We start from the raw sequence: 12,462 nt of genomic DNA, 5'->3' as shown, positions 1-12,462 counted from the left end.
TCACATCCAGCACACTCCCTCTTTGAACTGTTGCCATCTGGTCGACGCTACAGAGCACTGAGCACCAGAACGACCAGACACAGGAACAGTTTCTTCCCTCAGGCAATCCATCTTATGAACAGCTGATAATAACTGTGGGACACACTACACTATTTATATTTATATACACTACACTTTTTATCCAACACACATACTTAGCGTACACGTAAATCTTTTGCACATAATATACATGTACATACATGGAACACACTACACTACTTATATTTATATTTATATACACATACACTGATTTATCCAACACACATACTTAGCGTACAGTTAAAATTTTTCCACATAATATACATGTACATACATAAATGCTCATTTTAATATACCTGCCATACATTGTCAATTTGTATATTATCAATCCTTACCCACCTATTTGTATTTTTTTGTATTTTTTATTCCTTATTGTGTTTTTTGTTCTGTCGCTGTTATGTTGCACTGCGGAGCTCTGTCACGAAAACAAATTCCTCGTATGTGTGAACATACCTGGCAATAAAGCTCATTCTGATTCTGATATATATATATATATATAGAGAGAGAGAGAGAGAGAGAGAGAGTGTGTACAGGTTTTTTTCAGTTAATATTTATTTAAAAAAGAACAAAAACTATTTTTTTAATGGTTTTAGCTTTAATAACGATAATAACCCTAGAGTGCTGCCAGCATTAATGAAGACTGAAAAAAGAGGTGGATATTAATGCCACATTGACTGGATGTGCGATGTAGGCTGTCATAGTTGATCCGTTATTCATTAACTGTATGGGACAGAGAGAGCATGCGAGATAGAGAGCGTGCACGCGAGAGAGAGAGAGGGCGCGAGAGAGAGCGTGAGAGAAAGAGCGCGCGCGTGAGAGAGAGAGGGAGAGAGAGAGAGAGCGCGCGTGAGAGAGAGAGGGAGAAAGAAAGAGAGAGAGAGAGCGAGAGAGAGAGAGAGAGAGAGGGCGTGAGAGAGAGCGTGAGATAGAAAGCGCGCGCGAGAGAGAGAGGGCGCGAGAGAGAGCGTGAGAGAGAGAGCGCGCGCGCGTGAGAGAGAGAGGGAGAGAGAGAGAGCACGCGTGAGAGAGAGAGGGAGAAAGAGAGGGAGAGAGGGAGAGAGAGCGAGAGAGAGAGGGCGCGAGAGAGAGCGTGAGATAGAGAGCGCGCGCGAGAGAGAGAGGGCGCGAGAGAGAGCGTGAGAGAGAGAGCGCGCGCGTGAGAGGGAGAGAGAGAGAGCGCGCATGAGAGAGAGAGGGAGAAAGAGAGAGAGAGAGCGAGAGAGAGAGAGAGGGCGTGAGAGAGAGCGTGAGAGAGAGAGTGCGAGAGAGAGAGCGCGCGCGTGAGAGAGAGCACGAGAGAGAGAGAGAGGGTGCGAGAGAGAGCGTGAGAGAAAGAGCGAGAGAGAGAGAGAGAGAGAGAGAGAGAGGGTGCGAGAGAGAGCGTGAGAGAGAGAGAGCGTGAGAGAAAGAGCGAGAGAGAGAGAGAGAGAGAGAGAGAGAGAGAGAGAGAGAGAGAGAGAGAGAGAGAGAGAGAGAGAGCGAGAGAGCAAGCCCCGGCTGCACGCTCAACGTCTTCAAACAACACAAGCGCTGTCTTGCTCTCTCTCCCTTGCGCATATTAATCAATTGACACGATGGTGTCGATGTTTAAATCATTTAAAATGAGAATGTAAGTGTGCTCACCCCATTTTTGTTTGTAAGAAAAAATTTGATTAGATTTCAAATCGCAATATATATCGCAGAAAAATACAATATCGCAATGTAATTTTTTTTTCCAATATCGAGCAGCCCTAATATATATATATTCATATATATATATTCATATATATATTCATATATATATATATATATATATATATATATATATATATATATATATGTAAGTGCAGGTGCAAACATTGGCCTGCCACTTGTGCTTCAAATGGAAGACTTGATTGACATGTCAAAAGCAGCCAGGCCTTAACCTTTTTCAAGACAGCAAATTTAGGTAGCACAATGAGGTCTGTTGACATTGACGAGGCTAAATGTCAGTGCTGCCAAACCCACACATCACCTCTGCTCGTGGCTTGGCAGCATCCGTCGCTCTCTAAAAAGTACCTGTCGCTTTGGTGTTGTGGCCCCGGAAGGCTTCAACAAAGCTCTTTTTGCCATTTTCTTTGCAAGTGTCAGTAAAACTGAACTGCAATTTCATCTAAAGAGGCCTTTATGGTACTTACGGCTGCTACCCAGCTCCTCGAACAGATACTGCACCTTCTCCCACTGAGTAGAGTTCTGGTTGGGCGGAGATGCCAACGGAACAAATGTCCTGAAACAGAAATTCATATACGTCATGATATCATCATTTATAGACTACCATTTAAAAGTTTGGGATTGGTAAGATGTCTAACTCTTTCTATTTTAGTATTTTAGAATGTTATTTATTGCTGTGATGGCAAAGCTGAATTTTCCAATCTTCAGAAATCACACACACACACACACACACACCACATTAACCCAAATGGTAAAATGTCTTGTATATATATATACATATATACATTACATATATATATATAGACAGACAGACAGACAGACAGATAGATAGATGTGGTTGACGGCTGTGGTTGTGAACTATCATGTATATTCTTGTACTATACAGCTCATGTGATGTATCGCCGCAAGCTTTAAAAGCAACTGAGAATACAGTATGCTCAAATTCTCAGTAAATATCTGCAACACGAAGAAAGCCAGTCATCTCCAATGAGAAGAACATCACTCACAGGGTTAGGTTGCATAAGCAAATACCTCAGGCTTTAGCAGGTCTAAAAAAAATCCCATGTTTTAACCATAACGTTCCGTTTTAGTCTGTATCAATTCTATAATTTTTATCTCAAACAATTATATATGGCTCTTTCTTTCGCCTGACCACTGCTTATCCCAAAAAATAATAATGGGGCAGATAACACACCAAGTTAATGGTGCAAATATGCAAGTCAAACAGGCAAAAATTAATGTGTTAATTAAAAAAAATTACTATTAAATGTCTGAATGAAAAGAAAAAGATTAGGGCTAAACAGCTAAAATCAAAATGAAACAATTTGATTCAAAATTATTTAAATATAATGCAAAAAAGTTACATTATTATTATTATTACAGAGGTACTTATAATACATTTTACTATTAATGCTGATATACAGCATATGCACACTTATATTTATGTACAATATTTATTTGTCTGAATATCCAAGCAACGATACAGGATGTTGTTGATCACAATGTAAGATCACAATATATAACAAAATAATCATGCAGCCCTAAAAGGACACAGATAATACCTTCTGTTAACATCCAATTAAAAACTTCAGAAGCTACAAGGGCCAAAAAATGCAAATGGTCGCAAACTAAGGACGCTTTCTTTTTAAATGCATCCACATCATTCAGCATCACTGGCATATTCAGAGCGAATTCAATTGATGTGTCATTTCAGCAATGCTGCATCGTGCATGAAAATGTCATCTTTTAGGGGTGTCAGTAAATTACATTGTAACCTGTTCAATCAGGACGCGGATTCATAAATCGACCAAGAACTCCGTGAAGGTTTATGCGAAGGTACACAAGCTCAAAGACTTAACACTTATCTGACCTTTGTGTCCACTTTTCCTGTCATTTGCCATCATCAACTAAGTTCCAAAATACTATGTCACTGTCTATGGTTATCTTTTACTTGCCAGTTGAATGATATCACATTAGACACTAAATTAAAAGCACACAGCCTAATTTGTAAGCAACGACTGGTGGCTAATTGCAGGCTAATAGACCAAATACGGTCTACTGACTTAAGATCTGTCTCAGATGTCCTCGTGAGCACCCTTTTGAAACCTAAACTGACAAATGGGACACTTTACGGTCTCGTGGACTTCACAGAGATGCACTAGAGAAGGCCACGTGAATGCAGGTCCACATGAAGACATCCATTTGGGACAGGGCCTGAGTGTCTAGAGCTTAGACCAAGTATGCCATTGATAGAGTGCACTTAGAGCTCTCGAGACATTTCGAAGGGTACGATAGATTGAATGGGACTACAGAGGCTGGGAAGGGTCAGCTCTCCATTTATAAGTCCCATTCTTAGCACAGACCAATCACAAACGGCAAACAAAAAGAAGTCACTCTCCAAATAAACAATCCCAAACACAGGGACTCGGACGATGGAAAAGGCCATCATGTCCTCTCCCATCAGGAACCCTGAGACACAATACTCTTGGTAAAACACTTCTCTAGTTTAAAAAGTAAAATGAACACCAAATTGCTTCTGTCCGAAGTGCTATCCCCACTTTTAAATTTGGTCCACGGCATGTCCCTCTTCCCATTCTGCGATCAAAGTAACCCATCCCACTGTGTCTATATGACATGAAGGTGTGATGAAGGTATCCTTCCCCACAGGAACACTATTTAATGGATGAGAGCACATTAAATTATATGACATGGTGAGCAGACGTGTTATTCTTGCAGCAGCAATGAAAATCCATTATGTCTTTGCTGCACGAGCACTGCTGAGAACAAAAAGTTTAAACTCGAGGTTAAATGGCACAAAGCCATGCCATGTATCTGTACACATTTAGACATGTTACACATGTTGGCTATTAGTTCGGTCAACAGTTGGACAAGAAATTGTTACAGGGCTTGACAACAAAACTTTTCAAGGTCTTGAAAATGGCCAGGTTTAAGGATGCCTTATAATTTGAATTTGCGAAATATGATTTCAATTAAAAAAAGAACTGTTTCCTGTGATGGCAAAGCTGAAATTTCAGCCAAATTGTTAAAATTATTGGTGCCGACCTAAGTTTATTAATAATCGTTATTCATGATCTGGCTAGAGCCATTTGTATTCCAAATTGCTAAGTTATCACCCAGAAATGTAATATTATAAACATTTGATGTGGCCCCTGTAGAGATATCGCTCTACTAAACTAAAAATGGCTAATCTGATTGTAGCTACAGTTTATTCTCCAATTCCACAAAGGTAATTTAAGTATAAAATCGGCAAATACTGGTTATTATCAGCATTCTATTCAACAATTTCCCAGCATTCTCACACCTGCTGGACCTGGTTGAAGATGACGAGTGAATGATGTAGTAAAGCTCACACTGACCTCTTCAAACACAGACACACACACACACACACACACACACGCACACGCACACGTTTTTTTTTGTGAAAAGTGGGGACATCCCATAGGCGTAATGGTTTTTATACTGTACAAACTGTATATTCCATGGCCCTACACCTAACCCTAACCCTCACAGGAAACTTTGTGCATTTTTAATTTCGCAAAAAACTCATTCTGTATGATTTATAAGAGTTTTGAAAAATGGGGACATGGGTTATGTCCTCATAAGTCACCCTCTCCTTGTAATACCTGTGTCATACCCATGTCATTATACAGAGTTGTGTCCTGATATGTCACAAAAACAAGAGCACACACACACACAAACAGGGAATACCATACTCCCACAGTTTGCACTTACCCAATCAAAAGCAGTACTGAACACACAATCACAAATCCTATTGTATACTTCAGTGCATTTTTCACTTGCTGTGAGGAGAGAATAAAAAAACAGGTTTATTAAACTGCATTCATCAAGTCATCAATCCGTGATAAATTACGATTCATGTAGAGAGGGGCTTTGGGCTGGAGTATAATTACATATTTGCAGCACTTAACAGTCAGGAACACAGTGTCCCTAGTTCATTCTCTGATGGAGACATTGTGACTCTGTTCCAAAACCTGAGCTAACGCAGTGGCCTAACTGAAATGGAACCATGCAAGTGACTGATTTGGAACATTCTACGTTAAATGAGCAACTTTGTGCAGCTTACAAACAGCAGTCATAACACATGATAGACTCAACTAACAATTGAGTTAGTTCTGCATTAGCTTATAGCTAAACTAACAATGCCATGCTGCAATAAATTTACTTAAAGTAATAAGTAAAAATAATATTATATCATATTATATTATATCATATAAACCAACATAAAGATAAACAGTAAATATATAATTTCTAAATTATAGTTTTTCAATTGAGCATGTAAAAGGCAGTAAAACGGAATTAAAAATTGTAATGAATTAAAGTAGGATTCAATTATGGCAAACATCAATTCAAGCAAATATTAGTTTGATTGTTTAATTGCAGTTCTATAAATGGCAAAAAAAGCTATTTTACTATAGTACGCATTGGTACAATTATACATGACATGGGATAAAATAGTTTGAACAAAAATGTACAAAAAATTAAAAAAAATTTTTTTATAAGTAATAAAATAAAATGCATTATAGGTTTATATTTTCCATGAAGGATATATGCAACCCTGGTGAAAATTTGGCCAAAAAAAGAAGGCAGCATTATCATCCTGCCTCCCTCTCAGGACAGCACCTATGATGCTTTGAAAATGCTGCCTACATAGGAGGCTCTATAGTTTTGGAACGAAGCCACTGAGAGTTCCAAGGGAGAAGAAGGAGTGGAAAGTTTGGAAAGAGATCTAAATAACTTCTAGAAGATGGAGGAAGCTCCTCAGCATGTCATTTTGCACATCTCTGTGGTGTCCTTAGAGAAAAATATTTTACTTTTGAATTGAGCAGCAATATAGTTGAGTAGGATTGCATTTTTCGTCACTTTATTACTTTATTACTTGCAGATGGAGTCTATGTGAACTCACTGGGTTATTATAAATGAACTACCATAACTGTAATCAGGCAAATAGCACTTAGCAATATTTCAAGGAAATTTCTGTTGATACGATTCATTATAACTTTTATAACCATAGACAGCAAGCCTTGCTTTACATACTAGTATAGTACACACTATTTATTGACTACAAATAGCTTAACGTAGCTCTTTTCCCACCTCGTTTTTCATTTTGTGTGTGAATTATCTTGTAAGACTGGAAAGACAATCTGTTTTAGAGATGCATGGGTGTACTAGATAGACAGGAAAGAGTATCAGGTTTACCAAGCACTTGTTGCTGTTGTCTTCATCTTTCTCCTCGTAGTAGAAATACACAAAGGGGATCCAGAAGAAGACGCAGAACAGAATGATGGAATACAGAGCTGTGAAAGAGAAAAAGATGGCCAATGAAGTGGAACTCACTTTGTCTCCAGATGTATTTAAAAACATAAAAAATGCAACTTGTACACATGATGACCTATGCCTCTTCTATTATGAATTATTTTTGAATTTTGAATAAATTCGGTGTCAAAAAGTAAAAATGTCAAGGTTGCATGAGATCTTTCAAAAGGAATAAGATGCAGGAAGCAGTTTGGAAAATAACATTTCATATATGAAATTATAAAGTATATATTAAAACAATTATTACATAAATTACAAAATACATATTTTATATATGTAGAGTATATATATATATATATATATATATATATATATATATATATATATATATATATATATATATATATATATATATTAAAATATTAAATTATAAATATTTTAAATTAGATTATAAATAGTTCATTAGAAATATGTGTATATATAAATATATATATTACATTTTACAAATACTTTAAGAACATATGACCAAAATGGTATAAAAGTGTTCGTTTTTTTTTTTTTTTTAAGAAACCAAAATAAATAATACAGATAACAGTAAAGAACAAGTTTCTAATTATCTAGTTACATATTACATAGATTTTATTTTTCATTAAAATTCTTCTTTTTCGATTGAGGATGTAAAAGGCTAAAGCCATCAAACCGAATCACAAAAAAAGTAGGATTTAATTATAGCAAACATCAATTCAATCAAATTTTAGTTGGTTTGATAAATAGGCTTTATAAGAGATCAAAAACAAATTATTGTCTAGTACACATTGTTACAAGTACACATGACATGAAAACACAAAGTGAAAAATATATAGAATAAAGGATATGAACACAAATCAAGTGAAATCAAAGTCTTAACACGTAAAGATTCCAAGAATCCAATAAAACTGCCACATGATGAGTCCTAAGCCCCAAAGCGCAGACAAGCTGAAATAATCAAGTTAAAGGAGCAAAGATCAGTGATTTTGCAAGAGTTCACGTAACAGACTGTGACAGGCAGAGAAAGTGATTTTGTTGATTCCTCCCTTTCCCTGTCATGCAATGAATTCACATTGTCAGCTCGGCCTATTTCAGTCCTGAAGCGGATCACACACTTTTGTGGCCCTGTAAATTGTCATCTTCACATCTCATGTAGGTCAGTTGATACAGGCGATTTTAATAATACATCCTTTTTTAGTTCGGAAAATGTGTCATCATAAAGCCCTGCAGATATACGTGTATACATGAATGGAGTGGATTAAGAAACTGCAGCTGGATCCATGAGAAAAAAATAAATAAAATTGGAGTACACAAGACAAAACCATATCACACAACACCCCGAACATCATTCTCCAAATAGAAACAGGTCTGTAATCAAATAGACTGTCTCCCACACTGGCAACACACCAGAACGGCTTGCAATGACCTACCACGAGCACAAAAAAATGATCCATCATTCTGTCTGCGGTCAAGTAGGACAAAAAGCTCATTTCCGAGAACATGTAAACATGCTCTGCACACATCAGTCAAACGTGTACATGTGTGTTAATTTAATAAATGCTTTGATTTCAAAAGATAGATATGTGAAAAGGACAGCCGAGTGCGTTTCTGTCGGGTAAAACACAAATGTTTTTTAACAGCAGGCGAGGAGGAAAACAGAGCAGCAACATTTTAAAATAAAAACATAATGGGGTGAAATGGTTATTGTTATTGTTTCATGAGCTCATGTGCTTTTCAAAACTTCATTTTTTTGATTGCTGCACTTTTTCTGGATTACTGTGAGGGATTCGGTCATATGGCTCTTATCCGTGAGTTCAGTGGATCAAAGCTGCTTATACAGATAAACTCTGAACTCTTCACACGCTCTTGCTACAGCTTACCTTGTGGCATCTGACCAGTGCTCAGTTTTGCCTGATTAAAGAATTCCTCATGCTTTCTAGTGTTTGTGGAAAGCTTTCAAGACATTCAACCCATCCTGTATCCAGAGAGAACGACCACACAGTTTGTGTTCTCAAGGCAAACCACATGCATCAAACTCCAATCCAAGACACCCGGTATCAATTTGCTGCAATTAGAAATACAATAACAGTTTAAATTGTATCTGTCAGAAGGGTTTGTTTGGCTAATTAGTGGTGTTTGCTAAGGCAAGCATCCCTGGTGCTGTAGCAGATACTTGAGGTTTGAGTTTTGAAGAACCATTCATATCAGTTTATGCTTTGAACATAATTGATAACTCAAATCAACAAAATGCATAAACGTAAATGGATGACAGACAGACAGACAGACGAGTGACTGACTGACTGACTGATAGGTTAATATGCAGTCCCCAAGCGAAGTATGTGGTAGGATAACACCGCTAGGCAATATGAATTCATGGGAAGCAGACACATAGAGGGGCTACAAAGCTATTTTAGGATGGAGTGGGGGGGGGGTATCTACAGCTAATGGATGTCAGGCCCTGTAAACCCAAAATAACCATGATGCAAGACACATGGCTGGATACTTTCTCGAGGTGATAACGTGATTCATTAGCATGATTCAGAACATGAAGCCAAACAAATAAAACAAAGAATCCGACAATCACGACTACGGCAGGCACTTCGGTATATAGGTTACTCGCAACATAGATCTGTCTTTTAACACATTAAACTCCTCCCATGAATCTCAAAGAGTTTTAATTAAGACAAATGAAGCAGACAAAAAGAAAAGAAACCCAATTTGTCCTTCCTCACAAACCACGTTGTGCATCTTCGTTAATTCCGGGCCCCTGTAGTGCACTAAAGTACAAAGAGCATACTGGTTAAATACACAACATGCTGTGGAAAATGAGGGCCAGTAAATGTGAAAAGGAAATGTCAACATTTCCGTGACAGCAATTGCAGCCCCTGGTGAGATTATGGCTGCTTTGGTTTGTTCGATTGTTTTAAAAAGGTTGCATGAAACATTCCTCTTGAAATGCACTTCATATTTCATGCAACTTCTCTGAGGTTTCACCATGCAAACTGTCAAACAGCTAAAGCACAGTACACGGTCAGCATGCTAATTAAAGCACAACTGAAAAACATAAATAGTCAAAAAATTATAATAATTAATTAAACTTTAAAAAAATAAAATAATAATCTATTCGGATGAAAAATATACTATCATTCAAAATTTTGGGAAAGTTTTTTTTTATTATTTTTTAAGAAATCTCCCCAAGGCTGCGTTTATTTGATCAAAAAGCAGTAAAAACTATAATATTCTGAAATATTATTACAATTTAAAATAACTAATTTATTTTTAATATACATTTTAATTGTGATTCCTGTGATGGCAAAGCTGAATTTTCAGCATCATTGCATCGGTCTTCAGTGTCTCATGATCCTTCAGATATCATTCTAATATGCTGATTTACTGCTCAAGAAATATTTCATCAATGTTGAAAATAGTTGTGCTGCTTTATAATTTTGAAGTAATAATTTTTATGATCCATTTTGTTTCAGGCTTCTTTGATGAACAGAAATTTCTAAAGAACAGCATTTATTCGGAATTCTTGCTTAGAATAAAAGTATCAATTTATTTTTTAAATGTTATTTATCTGTTAAAAATACATATATATCTCACACATTCATCTCATATCTTATCATCTAAAATGACTATTACATTAACTAGTAACTTTTAAATTAATAATTATTCTCAAAATTATTAGTTAGCTATATTTCATAATGTACTGCATTATGTTGTAATGCCTAAATTCACTTCATAAAAGCACCAAAACTGATTTGACATTGATAAAAATGACTGACTTCAATTTTTTGTGGCAGATTGTCAGTGCATCTTTAGCGGCACAATTCATCTCCATTTGCTGTTAAATAAAGTCATTATTGCACGTCAAATACGGATAACATGGACTTAAGACAAAGCAGCAATGCATTTATTTCAACAGGTCGTCATTTAATGGCTAAAAGCAATGGACTCTTTGCCTACAGGCACTAACGCAGAACCATCCAATGCTAGTGGCACACATTGCAGGACTGCTCTCTGTCTCTAGTCTGAGTTCATGGCACCCAACCAGTGGGTAATATTAATCATAACAACATGAATATTAACACGGTGAGGGAATAAGCCGCACTGCATTACTGCAGATCATCCATTTCAATCTAACCAGATATAATGGGAAAGCACCTGACTGGGGAGAAAAGTTTAGCATATTAATCTCCTTGACAAAGAGAAGAGGGAGCTAAATAATTAAATGGCCAACCTCAGTCCTCCACTAAGTTCTGGCTGCATTTATAGTGCTGCAGCGATGCCCCCTCAGGTGCGGAGACGAAAGGGTCGATGAATCCACTGCGAGACAACAAGTTCAGTCTCATAAATACACACTCGAGTCTTCAGACTCATCTCCTGGAAACAGTTATGTTGATGGTTATCATTTTAAGAGGGTTCTGAGTTATGCATCCCTTCAAGCTAAACTAACATACATGTCGTTTGAAAACTAAATCTGCAAGTGTGTCTGCCGGGGAGACTTGGTTAATTTAATTTGTTCTCTCCTTTACAACTTTAATCGGCTGTAATCAACTCAATAGCCACTGACAATGTACCGCTGCTAAATTAAAGCTTATTTGTTTGTGTTGCCAATAGCAGCACTAGAAATATCATAATGATCTTAAAGGAACGGTTCAACTAAATTCTGTCATTGTTTAGTCGCTTCTGGTGAAAAAAAAAAAAAGAAAAGAAAAATTAGGCAGAATATGTTTATTCTGCTAATTTCCATACCTTCCCACTTATTTTGATCTGATTTCAGTAAATGAAAGAAGAACTTCTTTTTATTTTTGGGTGAGTTATTACTTTTAGGTGCTTTTTTTTATTTAATCCCTGGTTGTTTTTTATTTCTTTGCTATGATATGCACCCAGCAGCAGGCTAGTTTCACACTCTCACTTTGTCCTGCTTCCTGTGAATATGTCAATATGAAGACAGAGATATTTTAACAGGGCTTCTGGTTTAAATCTCATTAGCAAAATGGCAATAGATCTGGGAATCTGTCTAATTTAAATGGTTAAGACATTGTATTCAGCAACTGGTTTGCTTTGTCACTTGTAAGTCATAAAAATCATAATTCTCCAAAACTATCACTGTCAATGTCAATCCCTTTGCTGCTATGTTGCCCATTCCTAGATTCTCTGTACATAAATTCTGTCACTTTAAAGACAACCGCTCACTGCTTTAATACTACCTGTTAAAAAAAAAGTAATTCATTAATTAATAAAAAAATAAAAAATAAAAATAAAAGTCTTTCCCATGGTAAATTTTGGGCTATTTGGCGTATAATGTGTTTGTTTTAGACTATTATTTTCAACTCTGGTTGTTGACAGGTCTGATAGTCACTTGTTTTT

At 36.6% G+C, this 12,462-nt stretch overlaps 1 protein-coding gene across 2 annotated transcripts in view; it reads right to left on the bottom strand.

The window, feature by feature from the left end:
• Positions 1-12,462, bottom strand: part of LOC132110481 (lysosomal cobalamin transport escort protein LMBD1) — a 71,758-nt gene that overhangs the window by 43,076 nt on the left and 16,220 nt on the right. For both annotated transcript variants that reach the window (XM_059517120.1, XM_059517121.1), the window contains exons 4-6: positions 7,006-7,103; positions 5,521-5,588; positions 2,235-2,323 (exon numbers count right to left, since the gene is read on the bottom strand). In XM_059517120.1, coding sequence (XP_059373103.1) covers positions 2,235-2,323; positions 5,521-5,588; positions 7,006-7,103 — 255 coding nt within the window. The remainder of the gene's footprint in view (positions 1-2,234; positions 2,324-5,520; positions 5,589-7,005; positions 7,104-12,462) is intronic.

This window comes from Carassius carassius, chromosome 30 (assembly GCF_963082965.1).
Source record: "Carassius carassius chromosome 30, fCarCar2.1, whole genome shotgun sequence".
In the NCBI taxonomy this organism is placed as follows: domain Eukaryota; kingdom Metazoa; phylum Chordata; class Actinopteri; order Cypriniformes; family Cyprinidae; genus Carassius; species Carassius carassius.
The sequence above is the reverse complement of the archived record's forward strand: the minus strand, read 5'-3'. Positions and strand labels throughout refer to the sequence as shown.